The following is a 24,896-nucleotide window of genomic DNA, read 5'->3' on the forward strand; positions in this document are numbered from 1 at the left end:
TCGTTAGTTTGCTGAAGCTGACACATGGAGTTAGGGAATCACAGCCTGGGTCACTGTGTTTATAAACAAATAGAGGTGATAGAAAGCTGAGTGTCTGGAGTGCAGGTGGGTATGGAATAATCCGTGAAGTGTTTGCTGTGCAAATGTGTAACATGCGGTGAGTCAGTGTAACAGACATGTTCACTAGTCTGAGTCCATATGTGTGATGGATTCTTCAGCATATTATGTGTTTGTAGTCCTTTTCCCAGCAGATTGCTGGTATACAGTGTAATATATAGGAAAATATTTAAAAATAAACAATTAGTTTCCACCTACTCCTGTTCAGAAAGGAAGACAGAAACAGTGAGAAAACATTAATACAGAAAGAACTGAAAGCATCCTTTATTTTGTTTGTCAATATTGCACTTCTGTCTGGATTGTTGTCTTGCAAGTTAGACTGAAAACTGAACTGGCTCACAGGATTTGTTTAGGAAGTTGGGATAAAAGGAAGAGGAAAGCTTTACTTTGGTTGCACCAGACTGTTACAAACTGAACCTGTAATACATCTCATGACTTCATTGATGGATGTTGTATGTTCCACCTAGTTCTTGATTTGCAACAACTTAAATATATGTAAAATATACAGAAATTAATATAAAAGGATGTAGAGTAGGCAATAACATACTGAATGTATATATGTGCTATGAAGGCAAGAGAATGCAGTGCCTCTTAAAAATAATACCTGCTCTCAGTCATATTTCTTCTGGATTATGTTTTCTAAGACACTTCAGATTTTCAAATACTAAGTATTATGTAAGACCTTCACATCACCAGTTTAGACCCTGTGCAGAATATTAGAATAGCACAGGCTGTTTGCATCAGGTCATGAGTTCATGAAATATGGTGCTGTGGTTCTACCTGTGGCTCACAGCTGATGCAAAATAGGATGAACAGTTCATGTGCTCCCAGTTTCAACATGATTAATGCAAAAGGCTCAGGTCTTTTTCCCCTGAATGCCAAATGGATTTCACTGTAGTTTGCTTGTGGCCAAAATAAGTGATGCCTTATACACCTGAGGATGTGAGATTCCTTCATTTTAAACCCTTACAGATGATCACATAATAAATAAACCATACTCTAATTTTACTCCCTTTGTCTTACTTTACATTGCAGAAGAACTGAAGAACTCTGAATTCAAAACTGAAGAAGGTATGTAAAACCTTTTTGAAAACTTATTAAAAAATAAATAAGTGTAAACAAAAGTAATATTAAAAAGGTAGTATTTTGCAGTGCAGAAGTCAGTTCAGGTGATATTCATCAGTAGGAGAGTCTGGAATTGTTTTCATAAAGCAGCACATTGATTTGAAATTTAATCTTTCCACAACACAAAAGGTTTGAAAACTGTTTTCATCCATTCCTGCCAGAGAGCTTACAAGATAGGGGAAACTTGCACACTTAGAATTGAATCTGTCCCTCTACATAAAACCCATCAATTGATTTGGACAGTCTTTAACATTTCTCCGTTTTTGTATTTTCTCCAGCATTATTTGAGGTGGCATTTGTTGCTGTTCTATGCCATTGGTCTACGCTGCACCTAAACTTCTCAGTGATCTGGATCATGTCCTAGCAGTATTTTCCTGGCCTACTCTTGTTCAGCACAGACTAGTCTGGTTCTATCCTAGGCATAGCTGTGTAATAATTACAACAAAATATTAGGGAAATATTTAATTAGGAATAAAAGATTGGTAAGAACCTCTGAAAGGTGTCTAGGCCATGCCTCCTCCTTCCTCTAAGTCAGGATCAGCTCTACCTAGACAGTACCTCATAGATATTTAACTTTTCCTAAAAACTTGCAGCAATGGACAGTTGAGTCTTCCAGTGCGGCCTAATGCTTGTCTAACTCTATTCAAGAAAATATCTGTCTCAAGTCTTAAATGAATTTCCCTTACTGCAGTTATCACTTACGAATTCTATCTTGTTTCTCACCAACAGTGATAGATCTTCTTTGCTGTTACCTGTTCCAGATTTTAATCTCTTCAAATCTTTCATTTCCTAAACTAAAACTTCATGTTTTCATTTAATCCTTTGTTAGTTATTCCAGAAGTTCAGTGCCTAAAATTGGGCACACTACGTGAAACAGGTACTGGATTCCACTTTAGAGTCAGTGCAAGGACTGCTATCCTACTACAAGGAAATGTAAGCGTGCAATTAAAGGAGGTCTACCTTTTGTTGGAGTTAAGGTAAAAAGCTGCCACCCTTCAGCTGACATACAGGAACTGCCCACTGTGTCTGCTCCCAGTTATGATGCAATTGCAGAGAAAAAGCGGTTTGCAGGAATCCATGTTCTGCATGGGCCTGGTTGTATATCCAGTCAGTTTCTGTGTTGGGGATGGAGAAGGAGACAACCATTGCCAGCTGGGGACACTAGCAGCAAGGATTCTTTGTGCCCTGTGAGCTCTGAATTAACAGGGAAAGTTCATACAGCGTAACCAGCCAGCTGCCTAGAACTGCCAAGTGGTGTGAAGGTCCCTGCCAGTCCCGGCAGCGGACTTCTGGGTTTTAGTTTAAACAATTCAGAAAGTTTGGGAGTTCCCAAAGCATTTCACAGTTCTGGAAGCATTACAGCTTCTTCTGGCACTACACCTACATAGCCTGCCTTCATAGAATCATAGAATAACCAGGTTGGAAGAGACCCACTGGATCATCGAGTCCAACAATTCCTATCAAACACTAAACTGTTGGCAGGAGCATCACAGAATCAAACGCAGAGATCAATATGATCAGCGAGTGTTCAATTTATTGCGCTTAGCTGTTTCTTTATAAACCCTTTTCGGTTACATAACTGGGTGCCCACGAGGGTATCTACAGTGTATTATTGGTTAAAGGTAGCTGTCCATAAAGCTATTACTAACATATTACTGGCTAAACCACTGCACATGCTAAGAAACCAAGTTACACTAAAATTAACTATGTTGATAGTTCTCTTTAATTGGTTTTCTTTCAGCTGGTACTCATTCCCACTGAACTAGCTGTTGTATTCCTTTCAGATGGCATTTTTTTCTTTCGGCTCTGTTTCAAGGCCTTGTTAGAGTTGTTCAGTATCACAGCATCCAGGCCTTGTTCTCTGTAAAATGGTCCCACACTAAACCATGCCCCTCAGCACCTCATCCACCTGTCCCTTAAACACCTCCAGGCAAGGTGACTCAAACACCTCCCTGGGCAGCCTGTTCCAGTGCCCAATGACCGTTTCTGTGAATTTTTTTTTCCTAATGTCCAGCCTAAACCTTCCCTCCCACCCTCTTTGGGACAATCACCTTTGGGCTGGCAGTCACAGCAGTTGCTTATGCAACAGGATATGAGGAAAACCTGGAGCGTTTTCATTATCTTCAGAACATTTGGTACTGGTTTTTAGGAAGAAAATTTTACTTGTTCTTTGTTCTCAAACCTTCTTTCTTCATTTCCCCAATTTCACGTGCATGTCGTTCTGCAGCTAGACCCCTGTTACCTAAGCAATGTTCTGGCCCCAGCCAAGGAGCAGAGAGAACATCACCTTACTGCTCATTGAAGCAATTTCTTAATACAGCATCACTTCCTGGCCAGAACAGCTCTCCAGTTCATTGTGGATGCATTACAGCGCAGGGCCTGTGTCCCCTACTAATTTTAGGTGTAAGGAGGAGCCGTGACATGACCTGTTTTTACTTAAGGGCCATCATCCAAGTAACGGCTGGTAGTTGGGCCAAAGCGATGACCTTCACGTGCAGAGCAAAATTCCATCAGTGCTACTGGTCAAGCGCACACAGCGCGCTTCACTCAGTTTTATTTCCCATCCATTTAATACATTTTACCCAGAAAATGTCATTCATGCAGCGCACGCAGCACGCTTCGCCCGGTTTTATTTTCCATCTACTTGATATTGAACACATTTTATGCAGGAAATGTCGTTTCTACACTCGGATGCCTCGGTGGTCAGGGAGTAAAGCGCGGCCCCGGGGCCATCGGGTGCCAAGGAGCCGGCCCCGCGCGGGTGCAGAGCGCCCAAGGTCACGGCGGAGCCGCAGGTCCCGGGACAGCCGCGGCCCCGGGGGCACCGACCCCCGCACCCCGTGAGGACGATGACCCCGCGCCGCTTGCGCCGGACGGGGCGTGTCCCCGTCGGAAGGCGGTGGCCGCCCCTCCGCAGCGCTGCGGGCAGGACGCGTGCGCCGCGGGAGGGGGAGGGCGCCGCAGGCCCGGCGCCGCGAGCCGCGGGCGCGGGTAGGAGCGGGGCCTGAGCCGCTGCCGCCCGGGCCGCCAGACAAAGGACCGGTGCCGTCATGGGGGAGCAGCTCCGCGCCCGGGCCGCCGCCTCGGCGGGGCCGCCGCCCGCCGCCGCCTCCCCGCGCTCGCTACCGGGCGGGCGGCTGCACAACGGCTTCCGCCCCTCGAGCCCCGGCGGCCGCGGGGAGGCGCCGCACCCGCTGCTGTTCCGCCCGGAGCCGCCGCCGCTCGGACACGGCTCCCCGGCCAAGAAATGCCGTCTGCGCCGGAGGACGGACTCGGGCCGCCGCCACCGGACGCGTAAGTGAAGAGCGCGGCCCCGCGCCGACACCCCGACGTCCCCTTCCCCCGCGCCGCGGCCGGGCGGAGCGAGCGCCCCCCGCGCCGGCCAATGCGGCTGCCCTGGGGTGGCGGAGGCCGGGCCCGCCCTGCGCCAATGGGGCGGCAGCGGGCGGGGAGCGGCGGCACCTTCGCTCCGCGCCTGCAGGGTCCCCGCCGGCTCCGCCGCCGCCAGGACGCGCCCATGAAGCTCATAGAGCCCAAGCAGCGCTGTAAGTAACGCCCGGGCGCTTTTGGGGGGCTCTGCCGGCTCGGGTCGGGCCCCTACCCTCTCCCGTGCGGCGGCGGAATTCAGGGAAAAGTAGAGCTGGGAGCGGAGGGCGAGTTATCCTGGCTGGAGGGGAAAAAAATACCTCGCAAAGGCGATAAATTTGTGATGAGCTCCTAATGAGCATCGCCTCTGGGTTTGGGGTAGAAGCGTAGAATCGTAGAATAGGTTGGGTTGGAAGGACCTCAAAGATCATCCAGTTTCAACCCCGCTGCCGTGAGCAGGGACGCCTCCCAGCAGCCCAGGCTGCCCAACCCCCCGTCCAACCTGGTCTTGGACATCTCCAGGGATGGAGTATCCACAGCTTCCCTGAGCAACTTGTTCCCGTGTCTCACCACTCTCATTATGAAGAAATTCTTCCTTATATCTAGTCTAAATCTGTCCCTCTCCACTTCATAGCCCTCGCCCCTGGTCCTGTCACTACAAGCCTTTGTAAAAGGTCCCTCCCCAGCTTTCTTGTAGCCCCTTCAGATACTGGAAGGTCGCTGTAATATCTCCTCGGATCCTTCTCTTCTCCGTGTGTTCTTTCGTTGGGAAGGTGCTAGTGAACTGGCTGCCTGCTTCGTGTTCTGTTTGAAGGCTGTGAGTCTTGGACACCCCTGTTCGTTGCATACTTAATTGTATGAGGTTTCTTGATTAGCACTATCTTCTACTTACTTTGTCTTAGATAACTACTTAAATATAGGTATGGAGCTATTGAATAATTCCGTTATGAGCTCTACAAGTAATGCAGTCCGGTGGAGAAAGTTCTCCATTTCTGTGCACTCTCACTTCGCTAGTCAACAAATAAAGCCAACATATGTTTTCTTCTTTGTTCTGAAAGGGTGATTTGGGATCATCAGAATCACAGCTATTCACTGCTAAAATGTAAAAACGTTTCCGCTCAGTGTAGGGAGTAGTGTGCATGGAGCCACTCTGGATTTTTTTTTTCTTCTTTCTTTTGAAATGAAAAGCTTAGAAAAGCTTTTCTAGATAAGCAGAAGGAAATAGTCAGAAGCAGCCTTGGAGAGCTGCAGCTTTTGCAGGGCTGCTTATTGACCAGTACCTTCTCTGGCTTTTTAAACGTTTTTGCTGAGCTATGCAGACCACTTTCTTTTAGAGTATTCTCTGCATCAATTAATTATGTAGTCCTTTCAATACCTGTTGATAGTTAAATTAATCTTTTATCAAATCTAACTTACTGATGACCAAATCATCCTCTGTTGCAAACTGGTTTTGCAGTCTTTGTCCAACTTCACATTTTCATTCAGGAACAAAGTCTGCAGAACTTGGACTAACTTGCTTTATTATTTGGTGTAACTCAGAGGAGTCAGCACTTGCATATCAAACGCTTCATAGTAGTAAAAACTACTTTGAATCAAAGAGTAAAGCTTTTAGGGATTCATGTCATCACTTGAATAAGAATGAGGAATTTGGAACGTCCCTCCCTTCTTGAAGGGAAAACGCCTATCAGAGTAAAGAGTGCTTTGTAGAATTCTTTTGTGGGCGATTGCTTTGCTAAATATGTGAATTCTTTCTGATCTTGTACTTAATTTGTATGGTTTATTTTGCACAAGAAAAAATTTGCAATTTACTATTAGTCTTGCAGGAAAATATCATAGCACGCTTTCATCAAATCATACTTAAATTCTCCTGGTACTGCATAGGTTTTCACTGTGTCAGTGCTACAGTGAATGCTACAAAGTCCCGTTTTGCTGGGTTTTGTATTTAATGGCCTTTGCAGATGTTTGTTCTGTGCTTAAGGACACATTGCAAAATGAAGTGTGGTTGCCACACTTCGCTATTGATTGTGGGGTTTGCTTTGCGTGGTGGTAAGGATAATGAGATAATTGATATTTCCCAATATTTTAACCAATGAAATGTATCTGCAGCAATTATTGTTTATAAATTATATGTTCTTTTGCTTGCTTTTCCTTTCTGCCAAAGTGAGGTAGACTTCTATATTCCCAAGACTTTTTCCCCTCTGAGAAGGGAATATTTTCTGTGAAACCAGTGTGTTTCGCTGATTAGCCTGTGGTGACAGAGGATCTGTGGACTAATTTCTATCCTTTTGACTTGCCTTCTGCTTTTTCTGTTGAGAAGCTGTTTTTTGTTTTGATTTTTCCTCAGTTGAGCTAGATGAGTTGTTAAGGGTAGTGGGCTTAGTTTTCTTGCTCAAATCTGCAGACCCTCTGTGAGGCTAGGGTTTACAGTACCTTTTTGTACCATAGCACTGCGCGATGAATAAGGGAAAGTATCTGTTATGATTCCTTGAGCTGTGAAGTCATCCAGAAGACAATAAAATACTGAAACAATGTGAATTCTGCAAATTTCAGAAGCCTGTTAAAGTGTCATCGTGTTCAGTTTAAATGTGATCTTTGAACAAAAGAAAGAAAATATGTTAGGTGACTTTATCAATATATGTGAAACAGCATTGTAGCCGAGTAAGGACTAAGATTTCAGTGTGACAGTTCACTCGACTGGTGCTCCACAGCCTTATTCTGCATCAGATATAGGGAAGGAGCCGGCTGAAACGCTTTGGGGTCTTTATTCCAATCAGTGTTTTGCATCTCATCCCAGGACAGCTGGTGTTTGTTAGGGCTCAAAGAATGTGTGTTTTGAGACAGGGTGACCCTTTACAACTAACTTGGGTTATAACTGCCACAGTTAATTTCTAAACACTTCAAGTTGTAGCTTCACAGCAGAGAATGCTTTTGGCCAATATTTAGATTAAACGCCTGATGTCTGGCTCTAGCATGGCTATGTAGTAAGGCCAGGTGGAAACTGGAAAACCTAGGGCTTTCAGCTGCGGTGGTGTTAAATATGGAACACCACAATTATATGGCATATTTTAGTGAAGAATACAGGAGTAAAAATTTTGTCTTGCTGTTGTTTGACACAGCGAATATGTACAACATTATCAGTTACTGAAACTTTGTCCAGGGCATCAGATATCCCACAAGTGTTTAATCTTGAGAATTTCTTCAGGAAACATGCTGTGTGAAGTCAGTCTCTAGCTGTTTTTAATGGAGGTGGAAGTGAGGGTTGCTTATGGAATAGGACTGATCTAACAAACTGAACTAGTTGGTGTTTTGTAGTCCAGCATTCTGTTAGTTAACACTGCTTATCTGCCTTACCAAGAAGATAAGGCCTTTCCAACAGCAATGGGAGACAGGCAAATCTCTTCCATCAGGCTGGGTGCTGCCAGACCCAAGAATGAGATTCTCAAGACCTAACCATCGCTTCTTGTAGCATTGTAAATTTGGCTTTTATTTGTTAGGGATTTTTCATGAAGCTATACAGGCTATGGAATGATCTAGTCTCCCAGTGCTATCTTCAGCAATCAATGTTTGGTACTATGACTATATAGGTGTGAATGGTTGCAACTGTTTAACAAACAACCCTGTGCTTTTCTGTTTAGGTTTGGTTTAGGGTGTGTTTTCAGTTGTGTAGGGTTTTCTTTTTTTTTTTTTTTTTTTTACAACTTCTCTGTTGAGGAGGTAGACATCCATTAAGCACTTGCTGCTGAAGGAAGTAGAAGGCTTCACCTGAAATATGTGCATGATTTATTCAGCTCTAGCTTAGTAAGGTTTGAAGAAACTTCCATTACTAAGCAGATATAATTAATATTTCAAGGTTTGTATTCTATTTTTGTTCAAATGCTTCCATCTTACATGTTTGGATTGCTTAAAATAACTGTAAAATAGGAAGAAATAATTGAAAAAATATATATAAGCTGTTATCAGCTTTTTTAATAAAAAAACAGCTTTTAGAAAAGCTCTGAGAATACTATGCCATCTCACTGACCATTTTGATTTTTTTTTCCCCTTATTTTTTGCTCTCTCCCCACTTTCAGTCCCAGTTTAAACAAGAAGTTCTTAGATCATCAGAGCATCAAGCAATGCGCAGATTAAATGCAAATGAAAAATGTTAATGAAGTAATAGGATTTCATCATATGTGTGTCCAGGAAGAAAGGCAGCTGAACCGAGTTTTTTTTCTTGGATACTTATGACTAAGATATCAGAGTATTGATAACATCATTCAAACTACTGATAAAAACATGAGATACTGTACATGTGTTTAAGGAGTAAGAGAGGTGTATAAGCTGAAATGGTTTTGGCAAAAGAAGAAGCTGCTGCAGACTAGTCATGGATAAGCCTAGGGTTCAGGTAGAGAAAAGGAAGTTCTGTCCAGCAGGATTCAGGCACAATCTTTTTGTAAGAGTTGGAGTAAAAAGATTCTGCTAACTTATGTGGTGGTTGTTTAAACATATGAAAAGGATTACACTTGCTTATCCTCTTTATTGGAGGGGAAATGTTATTCAGTGACCAGAGTTCCCTTTCATTCTTGCTGCCCCCATCTTGTCCTTGTTGTGACTTCATGTTCGCCCTCCACACTTGCTCCTTGTATTGTATGATACACAGAATTTTTTAAAAAATTAAAAACTGAACTGTGTTCAGTTTTGGCTGTAATACACCTTATGGGAATAGCCTTGCAGGTTCATTCTCTTCAAAGTTTGTGAAGAAACTAGGTAAAATGTGTCGTGCAGTTTCTCATGAATGAACCTTTCCCCTAGATAGCCCAGTTTCTGGTGTGCATCAAATTACCTCATTATGCAATGATGTAGATACCTTCTGTTTGCATTGTTGCATGCTTCTGCAGCGAAATTTTGGAGTAATGGAGGTTTTTATCTTGAGATAACAAACTAGTAAGTAGATGGTACAGTTTAACATAAGGAGAAGTGATTTTCTTAAGAAGGTAGGTGGAGTCTTTTGATTTATGCTAGGCTTTTAAGAATGCATGATTCATCTTGACACTTTATGTGTCAGTTTGATTGGACATAGACTTTGTAGTGTTGTTATCTTTTATGGCTTACTGCAGTGTAGCAATACAGTAGAACAGTTTCTCCACAGTAATAGATTGCATTGACCCAATAGGTGTATTGCATACTGACTTTGCTGAGAACAGAGAATTCAGCCCGTAACAATGTTGTCAGACAATTTTAGTAAAGGAGTGCATTTTTCACACTGTGAGAGCATCTCTGTAACATACACAATGTCTTCTTTTTCATAGTAAATAACACAGTTATTCAAAGTGTTAGCAAATGTGCATATGATGTATTTCGCTTCTGCTTATTTGCCTGGCTTTTAGTAACTCAGACTGGACATTTATTCAGGTTCTCAATGAAATGCCGGACTTCCAGTTTGAAACAAACAACCCAGGCTAAAAAATAAATAAATAAATTTTAAAAATGCTACAATGTTACCCGGATTTTCTCTCAGCTCTGTAGGGATTGTATCTACATGAATAGCTTGCTTTCTTCATACTCTCTGGTTGTGGCAGGGAGGGCCCTAGTAATTTTGGCTGCCTCTGAATGCTATGCTCCCTCTGTTCAGGGAGGCAGGAGAACCCAGGAGGACTTTGCAGTCTGCATGCATGCTCCCTTTAGCACCGCATTCAATGGTGTCAGGGAAGTTGAGTAGCTAAGGCAGCAGCCTAGGTGGGTTATCTAAAGATACTGAAGTTCTTCAGTGGTGCATTTTGTTTTGGAACGTATTGAAAGTAACAAAATATAACAAGATTTATTTTTTTTTAAATAATCCCTGGAATACAGTAGTGTTTCTACTATAACTCCAGCTGTACAGAAGTTATATGAATTTCAATGGGACTTGTCAGGAACTTTGAGACTTGCGTTTTGACCTGATTGGTTGACCAGTCAAAATAGTTGTCCTCTTTACTGCCAGTGATTGTAACAGATAGCTGGTGTGAAAGATAGCTGTGAAGAAAACTAAACTGTTGTTCTGCATGACTGAAATAGTTTTTGTGGACTGATCTTGTACTCATTATTTGTGTTGAAGAACACTGCTGCTGTTCTAGGAGTAAAGTTCTCCCTGCAGCTCTCTGTTTGGCTCACAACAAAATGAAAGAAACTTAGATTCACAGCAAGAATAAAATAAAAATGCATATTTACTTGCTTTTTAAATGTGAGCATTGTGTGTACCTATCCCAAGAACGATACAGACTTTTGAAATAACTTCATAGTTGATTTCTACAGTACTTATTTTTTCTTAATGATTTAGTTATGACTTCTCAAAATGTTAAGATATAAAAGTAAATAGCTTGGCAGTCATTTATGAATAGCTCTCAGTTATTAGGACTTAACACTTTTATTGTTGGACTTGTGTTTGATAGGAAGGTGGAATACTTCTTACCTGTCTTAAAGATTAGATCTACAGTATAGCTTTAAAGCAATTGTTGGTGCAGGTGGATTGTAGCAAGATTTTATGCCCTTAATGCCGAATATTGGAAATAGTCTTATGCTTAGCTACAGGCTGGTCCTGTATTGCACAGTGCAGCCATGTCAGTTTTAAACTTCTTGCTTGCATAGTTAAGATATATCTGAGGAGGAAATTTACTGTTCCAGTAGGACAGCTAATTAAAGTTCTTACTAGCTTAAACAGATTCGTATAAATTGCTAACGGGATTAGCGTCCTGAGCTCCACATCATTGTACTTGTGTTGCCCAGTGTGGACCCAACCATGCCTGCTTAAATATTTACCTAGTACTTCCAAAAGTGTTTGAGTTATAGGTTAGTGTGTGGTAACACTTGTTTTGGATGTTTCATGTTTCAGGGAGCTTTCATGCATCTGTGTGGGATGTATCTTCCCAAACCTCAAATTAGACTTCATGTCAGTATCTTTACGTCTTGCAGCCTGTAGAGTATGGAAGAAGATATTGGACTTTACAACAAATAATAGTAGATGCTCTTAGAAAACCTTAACTGTAAACAAGGTACTTCAGGGGAGTTTGCGCATTATGCCTGCCTTGTCCTTAGGGAAAGAGGGGTGAAGCTGATGATTCAATTGTTTCACAAAATCACTAGGTTGGAAAAGACCTCCAGGATTGAGTCCAGCCATTCCTATCAACCACTAAACCGTGCCCCTGAGCACCTCATCCACCCATCTTTTAAATACCTCCAGGGATGGGGACTCAACCACCTCCCTGGGCAGCCTGTTCCAGTGCCCAATGACCCTTTCTGTGAAATTTTTTTTTCTGCCTGAACCTCCCCTGGGTGAGCTTGAGGCCATTCCCCCTTGTCCTGTCCCCTGTCACCTGGGAGAAGAGGCCAGCTCCCTCCTCTCTACAATCTCCTTTCAGGTACATGCATTTAACATACAGCAGTGGAGCAAAATAACTCCATTATGGTTAGGGGGAATGTATTAACAGTTATGAAATTTAGACTTTAAAATTATTCAGCCTCACAGAATGATTCTTAGATGCTTGTGGTAAGAAATAAAGTGTCTATGTTCCTTGCAGCCTGAAGCTGTGTAACTGAATGCTGATTTGTGATTACATGAGGAAGAACAGTGTGATCAGTGCCTCCTTTTCTTATTAAAAATCTTTGTAACAAGTTGTTTACATTTAGGCTAACTGACAGAAAAATCGGTGATTCATGTGGTGTTCATGGTTTGGAGTTTGTGTCAATGCTAAGTGGGATGTCCTAGTTGGTAGAATCACATTGCTAGGAGCTCTGCCTGGTTCTCCCTAAAAGTAGAGAGATGACTGTGTGACTGCAACTTTAGAAATGGATCTTGTGTGTTAGCCACATACTTGATGCTTCTAATTTAATTTCTCCAAGAAACATTACTAGCTGCCTCCTTCTATAGTACCTGTACAGATTTTGTGTTCTCACTACTTACTGCTTCATGAAGTTATCTTATATATAAGTAGAACAGGCTGACCAGTCTGGTCAGTTATTATCTTCTATGTGTTATCTGTAGTGATTTTCTCTTGTTAACAGAACAAAGGCTTTGGTAGACCTGTGCTGGCTGTGGCAAATGTATGTATGGTGAGAAGCAAGTAGTGGCATTTCTTGTATAGTTCTATTATAGTCTATAATATATACTAGCAAAGGGAGCTTCTGCTGAAAGAGGAGGACTGTTAGTAATAAATACTGTACTTAAATTGGCTTATTCTTTTTCTGATAATATATGCAGATTGTGTGGTACCAACAGAGCTGCTATTTTGAGTGGGTTGAAGTCTGAAGACTCCCAGCATAATGGGAGTTAATGAATTGCTACTGCTCAGAGCTTTGTGATTAGAAATTCCAACTTGTCTTGGAAAGCCAAGATGTTTCACAGTGGGAATACGACTTGAGAAATCTTATTCTCCTTTTTCGTTGTTTCCTCTGCCTTCCCTCCTTAGTCTATTTTAAGAATTGGTGCCAGGGGTCAGACTGGGTGAAATGCAGTTAATGTGTTCTTTCAAGAGGTGATGACTAAAGAGTAAAATGTTCTCCTGGGAAAAAATATTTTCATTTTTACTAAAACATGCTTCTCCAGAGAGGAGTATTCTGAGATTTTATTTATTCTTTTTCTTAAATGAGGCTTTATGAAGTCTTAACTTGGGGTGTTCAGTACATGTGAATTGGACATGTAAATGACTTCCAGCTTTCAGGAGCAGATGCTGCTACTGTGACTGCACTGAATTGTCTTTCAGCAAATGTTTTGGGTGATATGGTTAACCTGTATATTTATAGTGACTTTCTCTTTCTTCCTTCCCAAACCCCTCATCTGTAGCGTTTCCATGGTTTGGAATGGATATCGGTGGAACATTGGTAAAACTGGTCTACTTTGAACCTAAGGACATTACTGCAGAAGAGGAGCAGGAGGAGGTGGAAAACTTGAAAAGCATTAGGAAATACTTGACCTCCAATACAGCCTATGGTAAAACTGGCATTCGCGATGTCCATCTTGAACTGAAAAATTTGACAATGTGTGGACGCAAAGGAAACCTGCATTTCATCCGTTTTCCTAGCTGTGCCATGCACAGGTTCATACAGATGGGTAGTGAAAAGAACTTCTCCAGTTTGCACACCACGCTCTGTGCCACAGGAGGCGGAGCTTACAAGTTTGAGGAGGACTTTAGAACGGTACGTGAACAGTTCGCAAGGGTTCAGTGGGAAGTGCTTTGGGAAAACATGGGAATCCCGCTGCTAAAACTTGCAGAGAAAACAACATTTTTTTTTTGTGTATCCTAACTGGTTAAGGATAGCAGAATCAATTCACTGGTGGAATTGCTGAAAACATGGAGGATATTCTGCTTGCTGGTTATTGTACTGAAGCTTAGCTGTGCAGGATGTCTACAGTAAATAAGTTCTTTTTAGAGTACAGCTGTGATGATCAGATGTGTCATAATCAGCTGAGGGTGTGTTATGACAACCTAAAAGCCTAAGATTAGGTGCTTGTCTTGCAAACTGGATGTCTGTTAGAAAACCAGAAATTAAACCATATGGGCTGGAAATTAGATTCTGGTTCCTTTTCTCTTCTATTAGTCTTCAAGGAGGCTTAAGTCAAGAGTCTAGAAGGCCAAGTGTGCAGCAGGGAGAGAAACAGTGTATGGAAGCATGACAATAGCAGCTAGCTTTTGGTTTCAGTTCTGGGAGTGTGTCTTGTGAAGAAAGCAGTTCATGAGGTGACTAGGTCCCAGATCCCCTAGAATTTAAAAGTAGTATCTGCAGGGAGCCCCAGAAGTTGGTGGAAATCTGAAATATTGGGATGCTGCTGTTCGTGTAAACTTCAGCAATAGTCTTAGGTCCTGCATGAGTGCAGTAGCATGCACTACAAAATTTAATTGTGGGGACAGCTGTAGTACAAACTGCGTTAGAGAGAGAGTAATTCAGAAGGCAGTTGCCTGTTGTGTGTGTGTCTCTCTACTGTAGCATATCCATTTATTTTCTGTGAAAGAATGACTAATCTGCCTGTACCAGAGCAGTATCACTAAGATTAATGTGAATTATTTACTTGGCAGGCAAGTCTGACGCTTTGTTCCACAGATTTTGACCTGATCTTGAGAGTGAGGGACAACTGCTGGTTGTGACAGGTTACACAGTTGCTTTTCTCGCTCTGCTTCTGTCTGGGGAACTATCATACTGATGTACCAACTGCTGTTGACTGCAGTCCAAGGCTTTATGTGCTTCACTTTTAACTCCAAGCATCCATTCCTGCAGTCCAAGAGTTTTTTTCATTGTCAATCCCTGTCACCTACCAGATGATGAAGATAGTAAGTGGGAGAGAGAATGCTGTAAGAGGTGAACATGAATTCCAGCTGCTACACTGTTGCACAGTCGTTTTCAGTGAATATTGGATATGGAAGCAGCTGGTCTAATGAAGGACTATCAAGCTGCTGAATTCATAGGATCATAGAATAACCAGGTTGGAAGAGACCCACTGGATCATTGAGTCCAACCATTCCTATCAAACACTAAACCATGCCCCTTAGCACCTCGTCCACCCATGCCTTAAACACCTCCAGGGAAGGTGACTCAACCACCTCCCTGGGCAGCCTGTTCCAGTGCCCAATGACCCTTTCTGTGAAAAATTTTTTCCTAATGTCCAGCCTAAACCTCCCCTGGCGGAGCTTGAGGCCATTCCCTCTTGTCCTGTCCCCTGTCACTTGGGAGAAGAGGCCAGCACCCTCCTCTCTACAACCTCCTTTCAGGTAGTTGTAGAGAGCAATGAGGTCTCCCCTCAGCCTCCTCTTCTCCAGGCTAAACAACCCCAGCTCTCTCAGCCGCTCCTTGTAAGACCTGCTCTCCAGCCCCCTCACCAGCTTTGTTGCTCTCCTCTGGACTCGCTCCAGAGCCTCAACATCCTTCTTGTGGTGAGGGGCCCAGAACTGAACACAGGATTCGAGGAGCGGTCTCACCAGTGCCGAGTACAGAGGGAGAATAACCTCCCTGGACCTGCTGGTCACGCCGTTTCTGATACAGGCCAAGATGCCATTGGCCTTCTTGGCCACCTGGGCACACTGCTGGCTCATGTTCAGTGGGCTGTCAACCAACACACTCAGGTCCCTGTCCAGGCAGGTTTCTAGACAGACTTCTCCTAGTCTCCTAGAATTGCTGTAGTAGTCTGCTACTAGTGCCACATCTTTTGTCCTTTAGGCTGGTTGCAAGTCCTTTATGTAACTGTTAGTCTACCAATGATTGAGCCCTCAAAAGTTTCAGTTTGTCTCACGTTGTGTGAGGATGTTGGCACTACAGTAGTGGGTGAGTTTCAGTGCTAATCGTGTGGCCTCACTTCAGGTTTTTAAGCATCCTTCCATGTGTCCAGAGGATGATTTGGCTTGTATTCTCTAGTGACTGTGAGGGGCATTTGGAGACTTTCTGAAGAGGCTGACTATCCTTTTGGAATGGTCTGTCTTCCAAAATTCGTCTCTCCTGCATCATGCATTGCTTACTTAATAAGGAAGTTGATGGCCCTTGCTCCCACAGCTGTACAAGTGAACTGGAAGTTGTCTAGTGGCTATCACAGCTAGGCATTTCTTTCCATAGGTTTGGCTTTATCAGACATAAAAATGCTGTTTATGCTGAGGGACCAGTCTCTGTGATCTCAATCGCAATATAGTCAATGTAGCGCTGGAAGCCATTGCTGAAGTCTGGGCTGTTTTGCTAGCTATTGTACAAAAATACGAGATTGCATAGCAAAGTACTAGTAGATTTAGGTATGAAATTCCACATCTGTGCAGTGCTAGTTAACATTGTGTGCACTGCAGAACTTGTAGGTAGTTTAAGAACAACACTATAAAGGCTGGCTGGGCTGTTTTGTAGCATGAAGCTATTGCTAAAGTGCTCTTACACCTGAGTGAGTGCTTTTGACATGTCTTTTTGCAGCTATCCAGTTCCACATGTTTTTTTATAGCAAGCCTTTCTTGGCTCAAACTAATATCCGTAAAGTAGTACAGAAGCAAAATACTCTCCATTACATGAAGGTTTGCTTGCTTAATCCCTCTTGAAGGGCTGAGTGTCCTAGGTACTAGCATTTAAATTGTCATACTTCATTAGCTGTCATAACAGCAGCTGGCTGTCTCTGTGTGTTCTGCTGGCTATAAATTGATATTGGACAACAGCTTCAGGATTACTCTCAAAGCATTGAAATGCCTCTTTCAAATATTTGATCACTCTAATGCACCTGTAGAAGTAGAGAAAATGTGCCAAGTCTAATATCCTGCTCTTGCAGCATTCAATATTGTGTCATGCCTTATGTGAAGGAGGCTTTAAGTGTTACTGTTTCTGTTACTTAGAAGCAATGTGGAAAAACCTAAGTATGTTTGTGAATGTTAGTTTCTGGCTAAGTGCTAGGAAACTCACAAAACCCATAGAGGTAACATGCTTTTGTTCTGTCCCTTTATTTCCCTGTGTATGTACTTTTAAATTATTTGTCTTTCATGGTATTTGTAAATGTTTATGCGACTTTCAAGATTGCATAGATTTAGGACAAAAGATCCAACATATTGCAAAACAACATTCAAATCCCAAAGAAGGAATTATTTTAAGATTGCAGCAGCTTTTTGTCCTTTAAATAGACAAGTAAACACACTGTTGTTACTTGCCTCTTCCAGTGTCTAATTCTGAATACCTACATGAGTTAAATAGATTTGATCTAGACATCTCTGTTGCTTTTGCTTGCTAAAAAATAAAATGAAATTGGGAAATATCTTCTGTTTGTCTTAAGCCTGTCTTCTGTCCTCTAGAAAGGCAACTGAATCTGCAAATCTGGCTATGTTTAGCTATCCAACCTCCCTCTCATGATCCACAGTGTTGGATAGGAGGAGAACCATGGAAATAATTTTACTGAGAATATACTTTGTTTGCTGAAGAGCATCAGGAAGTGAATGATTAAAAGGACTGTTTCCAGCTTAGGGTTTTTTCTTGGTTTTCAGGGTTTTTTTCCCTCCCCTTTCTGAATGACTGGTTTTTATGACTGGCCGATGTTATTGTCACCTACCGGTGGTGTTGAGGCATGGATGAATCTGTTGCTTAATTCTGATAATCTTCCCTCCTTTCCCCATTATGTACTGTCACCTGGCATATTCTGTAAATGCTCAAGTAACATCACTTCTTTTAAAGTAAGGAGTACATAGACTTATTTGCTTGTGTACCTGTAATACAAGTCTCTTCATACTCTGACTTCTCCATGATATCACACGCGTGTTACTTGCACAAAAGTATGCTGTTATCATAACAAGGAATAAATTAGAATCATAGAATAACCAGGTTGGAAGAGACCCACCGGATCATCGAGTCCAACCATTCCTATCAAACACTAAACCATGCCCCTTAGCGCCTCGTCCACCCATGCCTTAAACACCTCCAGGGAAGGTGACTCAACCACCTCCCTGGGCAGCCTGTTTCAGTGCCCAATGACCCTTTCTGTGAAGAATTTTTTCCTAATGTCCAGCCTAAACCTCCCCTGGAGGAGCTTGAGGCCATTCCCTCTTGTCCTGTCCCCCGTCACTTGGGAGAAGAGGCCAGCACCCTCCTCTCCACAACCTCCTTTCAGGTAGTTGTAGAGAGCAATGAGGTCTCCCCTCAGCCTCCTCTTCTCCAGGCTAAACAACCCCAGCTCTCTCAGCCGCTCCTCGTAAGGCCTGTTCTCCAGCCCCCTCACCAGCTTTGTTGCTCTTCTCTGGACTCGCTCCAGAGCCTCAACATCCTTCTTGTGGTGAGGGGCCCAGAACTGAACACAGTAAATTGCTAGACTGTCACTCAGATTTGTAAAGTAACTCAATGTAAAAGGTACAGGGGGTAGGAGGGAAGAAAGGACTATTTGGACTTTTGTCTAAAACATGCTCAGTTGCAAAATTCCTGTTGATTCCAGTGGCTCAAGGATAGGATGTTCGTACTCCTTTCCTGAACAGACACATACTATACCTGACTTCTCTTGATAGAAATTTTACTGCTTGCTTCTATGGAAGCAGTGCCTAGGCCAAAAACCAATCACTTAATAAAGAGCGTTTGCGGGGAGAGGAAGGAAATCTGTTCCCAACACAAATTTTAAACTTGGAGCTTGACCTTTCCTGTAACCTGTAAGAAAAATAGTTTACCGGTAAGCTTGGTGGCTTGAGAGTGATTTTTGTTTTCCAGTTGTTAGCTGGAGATGTAAGGAAAAGCTAGACCATAAGCTATTATAAGAAATAAAAATTGGACCAATGCCCAGAAGGCGTATAAAAGCCAGAGTGATACTGTAAATGAGGCTGTTTTAATTGATAATTAAAAACTTGCAAGATGTTATGTTCCTAATTGTTTCTTACTGGGGGAAAAAAATGTATTTCTGATTGGAGGTCCAAGAGACAGATGGACTCATAACTGCATCTAGGTTTGGACATTCCTATGCTCACCAGAACTCAGTAACAGTGTGAAAATTCAAACTAGGTGAAATCTTTTATGAACTGGAGCTTCATTGAAATGATGTCCGCATACCAGTGGTAATGCGTTAGGCTTCAACCCTGCTCCATATATGTCATGGCTGCCCTCAGCTCACTTCTAAAGGCCTGGGCTGTTTGATGTTTTCCGTGCTGAAATGGAAATATTTACTGGCCCATAAAGAAACAAACCTGATCCAAGTCTTTGACTTCTGTGCTACCATACTTGAAAGTGGTAGCAAGTTAGTACAATGTTTTTTTCCTTCTATGCTGTCTCGTACTTGAATACAGAGAAAATAGTTTGACATTATGCATATTATTTAAAAAAAAAACCCCAAAACAACAAAAATGCCAAAAACCCCAAGCAAACAACACAACGAAAATACCCCAAGCCCTAAACTTGAACAGACAGTGTTGTTTTCCAGCAGTTCTTGCAAATGTATGACAAGAGGTGGGCTTTTGTTGTCCTTCAGATAGCATGTGTACACAGTAAAGCCAGACCTTCTGTGTATCATTAGCATTCTTGAAATCAGCTGAGTTTCAGGAGTTTGTTGCTAAGGTAAGAACTGTCATAGGGAAGTGTTCACTGTTTCCTTGCTTGTTGCACCCACTTGTAAACATCATTAAAGTCCTGAATCCTTCCTTTTAATGGTCTTGAATAGTTCCTTGAACTGGGAAGTGTTTTGTTCCCTCCCTTCTCCTGGTATTTAAAACATAGTCTAAAATAAAGATAATTTTCTACCGTCTGGCCATAATGAAGAAAAATTATTCTTTTAAAAGTACATGTTGTTTCCCTGTAAACATCATACATATTCCCTCCTGGGTCCTGTATACTCTTAAGTTCTGCAGTTCTTCCTCGCATAGCACAACTTTCTGATTTAATACTTTTCTAGAGAGGCATTGTGCTGAATATAGTTACAGGAATGCAGAGCAGGATAAGGTGACCATTACACTGTCTGCCCTCACATTAAGGATTGTAAAGGGCTGGAAAATAACTGCAAATGCATTTTGTAAAAAGTTGGAGGAGAAGCATCCGCTTAAAATGTGCTCCTACATACATCTCCTGTTTTTCTTTTGGATTTTGCACATAAACTTTGATTTCTGCAAGGAGAAGTGATTTGAACAGCTGACAGACAAGGACAGGTAGAGTGTGGGAGGTCAAGTGAATACTCTGGAGAAAAACATTTCCTACCCTTACGTTATTTACAATGTTACAGGCACATCTATTTTGTGATGCAGTTTTGCTACTTAAGTCATTGTGAGTGAGAAAAATGATAGAGAAAAGGCAGTTCTAATACAGGGAAAGGGACTGAGAATTGTGACCCTGGCTTTGTCATGGCTGGATTACTACATCTTGTGCAACTGTGCCCTAATTCGTGTTCAGAAATGAGAAGAGTGGTGGCTCATTGGGCTGTTCGGAGCCTCAGAGGTCTGGTAGCTCACGGTTCTCTGAGTGAAGGTGGATCGACATGGAATACTGATACCAGTCTTCATCCTTCCAAAACCAAAAAGCAGATTCCTGCAACAATGCAGGACAACAGTTTTTCAGTCTGCTATGTATATCATAGATGAAAGAAAGAAGTGATAGGGCTTTTCTACTTTCAGTATATCAGCTGTTAAATATAACACAGAGCTATAAAAAGCAGAGCAATTTCTGGTATGTCTTTTATACGTGGAGGGCTGGATCTAATAAAACGGCTATGCTTAGTGCTTGAAAAAGAACCTTGGATTAGTTTCTTTTGTTCTGTCCTTACAAAAGTGGTGTGTTGAGTGGAGAGTTGGTAGAAATAGGGATTTTTGTGTGTTTGCACTGGTGCCAGAGGTGCTTTACTCTTTGATTTGTACTGCTTGCTTGTGTCTTGCCATGTCTCTCAGTGATGCTCACATATTTATGGAAGTGTAGTGTGGATGAGATAAAAGAAGCTTGTATCTGGGTATTTGGCTTGCGGGAGAATAGAGGTTTTACGGTAGGGGCCATAAGTTTGCTAATGACTTGTCTTTGTGTGGCAGGCTTCTGGTTCATTGCGTGTTCATCTGTGCATGCTGTACCTGTATTAGATTGTGTTTGGTCATGAGCATCAACGCTACACAGTAAGATGAGGAAACTGAGTCTCCACAGCGCATAACCTAGAGAAAGTCATGTTTAATTTAGTCTTCCATTTCTTTGACTAGCTGTGTGCAAGTGGGTCTTTAACAAACTAAATCCTCTAACTAGTGATGACTTCGTGGGCCTGACACAATGTGCGTGATGAGAAAGAGCGCATGAAGCGTTTATTATGTTGATGCCTTGTATCGTGTCTCTCTTGACTGGAGCTTTTGCTTTCAGTCTAGTAGCAAGGAATTGCTGAAATCCAAGATTTTTGCGAAGTAGCCTTAAGATTTTTGTAACATTTCCTTAAAAATCTTTTCTCACAATTTCTATTTATTTTTATTTGCTGGCTAAATGGTTCAAGTCTTTTATGCTGTGTTTATGCAATTGTTATTTGTGTAGGCGTGTGGTAATACTGAAACAAGAAGAAACTTATCTCCACTTGTCTCTATTGTCCTATGAATAACTGGATCTATACTGAGGTCTTTGAGACTGCTGGCTTGGTTTTTTTGGTCTTATTTCTTTTCTGCGGTTTCCAGGATATGAGGACTAATAAGTATAACAAAAGGGCAGGCCTAAAGAGTAGAATGGCTTTCAGTTAGGGCAAGTTAAGGCTATTTACAAGTAGAGGAAAAAATGTAAGGGGAGAGATTTAAATAGCTCAAAAGAATGTAACCATTGGCCATGCCCCTTGGACAGAAGTATCTTTCCTCTATATAGTGACTTAATATAGCTTCCAGTATTTAAAAATAGGAGGGAGGTAGCCTCATAAATCTTCTCCACTAGCTGTTATAAAACATCCTGCAATGTGCAGATGTTTGAGATTCAGCTCTGTGCTGTATAACTCAGTTTTGTTCCTAATACCCTATTGCTTTTTTGGCTGGAAAGTGGAGTTAGGTAAGACCTACTTTGCAGCTGTGAGGATGCAAATGACCTCAGAGTTTGGGCAGGCAACTTTACTGTTTTTTCTCCCTCTCTCCTCCCTAACACAAGTCTAGGCTCAATATCATCTTGAAAGGAGGCTTTCTGCAGGTGTCACTGTATCCTATTTCAAGAAAGGGATGTGATTTCCAATTCTAGTAAAGAGAATGGCAAGTTGGTGTGTGTGTTTAAGTACAGTATTGGTAACCTGTGAGGTCTTACAGGGAATATCCTTTTTAAGCTCTTATAATTGTTTTTCTGCCTTCTGTTATGTTTATATTTTAACGAACATTTTGCCAGGGGCGTGGGTGGGGCAATGTTTTTGACTGGGTTTATCTTGTTGGTTTTCACCAGATATTGGGAATACTCTTTTATTCGTGAGGCGTATTTAAGAGCTTATCATAACTTAAAGATATAGCTCTCTCAGATTACTGGTGACGTACAGTATAAAAAATGCAAGCCTTCCAGCATAATGCACTGCGTATTTAATGCATATTATAATAAGCATCTGCACTTTGTAAGGCTTTGTGTTGTTTAACTGAAATTTCTTGATCTTAATGATTCTGTTGAATATGTCATTAAATTGCTGGGAAATATGGGTGGATGATGAGTTGCAGCACTTCGCATTCTGAGGAATGCTGTTGTGTAGGCATGTGTCAGATACTGTCCAAAAGCTGCAGAACAGAGCTTCTCTTGGGACAGGGGTAAGGGAAAGAAATTTATTGCTTCAGAATAGTGGGGGAGGAAATGTTTCCTGCTTGTGGAGTAGGGAATATCTCAAAGGCAAAGGAACTAAAGGACCTTACTGCACAGCACATCGATGTTCTGGGAAGTACCCATTGTCAGGCAAACAGCAAACTCCTTTTAGTTTGTCTTCATGCTTGGGCAGGTCTTTGTACTGTTTAAATAGCATAATGTGTTACTATTATAAAGTGATCAAAGTGCTTCAGTGGAGCCTTTTGTCCTCTCAGTATGTTATACTAGGAAATGTTTGTTAATTAATTTCTTGTTCTTTTACAGATTGCTGATCTACAGCTCCACAAACTGGATGAATTGGACTGTTTGATCCAGGGCCTCCTTTATGTTGATTCGGTTGGTTTCAATGGTCAACCAGAGTGCTATTATTTTGAAAATCCTACGGATCCTGAACAGTGCCAGAAAAAGCCTTACTGCCTTGATAATCCGTATCCTATGCTGCTGGTTAACATAGGCTCAGGTGTCAGCATCCTAGCTGTGTATTCTAAGGACAACTATAAAAGAGTCACAGGATCCAGGTAAATTTAGTTCTATTTTCTTTTTCTTTTTTCTTTTTTTAGTTTGATTTTCTTTTCTCCTGAATAATTGAACAGATAGAACCATATAGTGTGGCCAGTTGGTGCAGCCCCAAATTGTGCTTATCTTCTCATTTATTTTAAAAGCTGCCAGTAGCAAGACTGGAAGAATCCTGAGATCTCTTTGGAGAGGGGGTCTGGGTCAGGGAAATAATTGATCCATTCAGCTTTAGAGCTGCCATAGCTTCTTGGCATTCTTAACTACTTCCTATCTCTTGCTGTGAATCATCAAACTGAAGTGTCCCAGTAAGTGAGTCTTCTCTCCCCTGCTTTGATGCCACCAAAGAACCAGAGCAGTGGAAAAATGTTTGGGCTAGAAGAAAATTCCTGCTTAGCGGTTAGGATGTATCCAGGGTATAGGAAAACTTCATGGAATTACTTGCTACTGCAAGATTTTGGCAGAGGAATCTCGCTTGATCTCATTTCCTTACTGACTGTACTTTCCTTATAGGTAGTCTTTTGACTATGGTGACAAGTTAAGGAACGCAAGCGTGTAAAGACTAAAATCTAATTGTCTGTATTCTTACTTTGTTTTTAGGGTGATTTCAGCCTGGGTCAGCTAGTGCTCTGAGAAATTATTTGTAGGGTAGAGGCAAGTTGAAAGTCTCTGGCCTGTGTTTAGTAAGAGATTCAGATGTGACTGCTCTGTTTAAGAATTTTGGGGTTCTGTAGTGTGGATGCAGAATTTTTTTCTCAAGACCAAAAAACAGCCAGAGGCATGTTTAAGTTTCCTCTATAGATGTAGCAACAATACCTACAGAAAGCCACTTCAGTTACAAATGTGTCCATCCAGACTAGTAGTAAAAATACCAATAAATCTATTCCTCATATGTGCAAACTAAATGGATACACTTCATTTTAGTTATCTTGTAATCTTAAGACAAAACAGAAACAAACCAACCACCAAAACAGAATTCTGCAATTCTGGTTGTTGAAATTTCAAGCATAGCCCTTTTGGTATCTGTAAATGTGCTTCTGATCCTTTCCACTAAGAAAAGAAAAACATGACTGTGGTGGGTTGCTGAGTTGTTACAGATGATACAATCAATACTGTCTTTGGGTGGTATGCAAAGCTTCCTACTGTTCAGATACTGAATATATTACAGTGCTACTAGATTTGTTCTGAAAAACTTGCCTAATAGTCAAAGAACACTGACTGAATGGTGTTACTATCTGACTTACTGTGCATTTTCATGAAATGCAAGCGTGGTGTCTCACCAATCCTCTTGTTTACAGAGTCTCTGATTGGTGTGACTGTGATTAGTGCAAATAAGCAAACTTTCTCAAGGGTTAAAAAAGAATGAGGAAGGATGTAAAGGTAAGCGAGCTGAAGATCTCATCTGTTAAGACTGAAGAGTCCAAACTAGAATTTTAATGAAATGAGTTAGCAACTTGTTCTGCGCAGTCATATACTCTCTGATAAATTTATATAGTCAGTAAATACCATACTTGAGGCTGTGCAAGGCATCAAAGTGGCTGCTCCTCGCTCAGAGTTCTTTGGAGGGCTGAGACATTCAGGGCTAATGC

The 24,896-nt window shown here is 41.8% G+C and overlaps 1 protein-coding gene across 2 annotated transcripts in view; it reads left to right on the top strand.

The window, feature by feature from the left end:
• Positions 1-4,292: 4,292 nt before the first annotated feature.
• PANK1 (pantothenate kinase 1) overlaps positions 4,293-24,896 on the top strand; it is a 28,702-nt gene continuing 8,098 nt past the window's right edge. The window contains exons 1-3 of one of the 2 annotated variants that reach the window (XM_069864328.1): positions 4,293-4,536; positions 13,403-13,755; positions 23,059-23,312. In XM_069864328.1, coding sequence (XP_069720429.1) covers positions 4,293-4,536; positions 13,403-13,755; positions 23,059-23,312 — 851 coding nt within the window. Of the gene's footprint in view, positions 4,537-4,720; positions 4,788-13,402; positions 13,756-23,058; positions 23,313-24,896 lie in introns of those variants that run through there. The other variant, XM_069864329.1, reaches the window with a different exon arrangement.

This window comes from Phaenicophaeus curvirostris, chromosome 9, assembly GCF_032191515.1.
Source record: "Phaenicophaeus curvirostris isolate KB17595 chromosome 9, BPBGC_Pcur_1.0, whole genome shotgun sequence".
Taxonomy (NCBI): domain Eukaryota; kingdom Metazoa; phylum Chordata; class Aves; order Cuculiformes; family Cuculidae; genus Phaenicophaeus; species Phaenicophaeus curvirostris.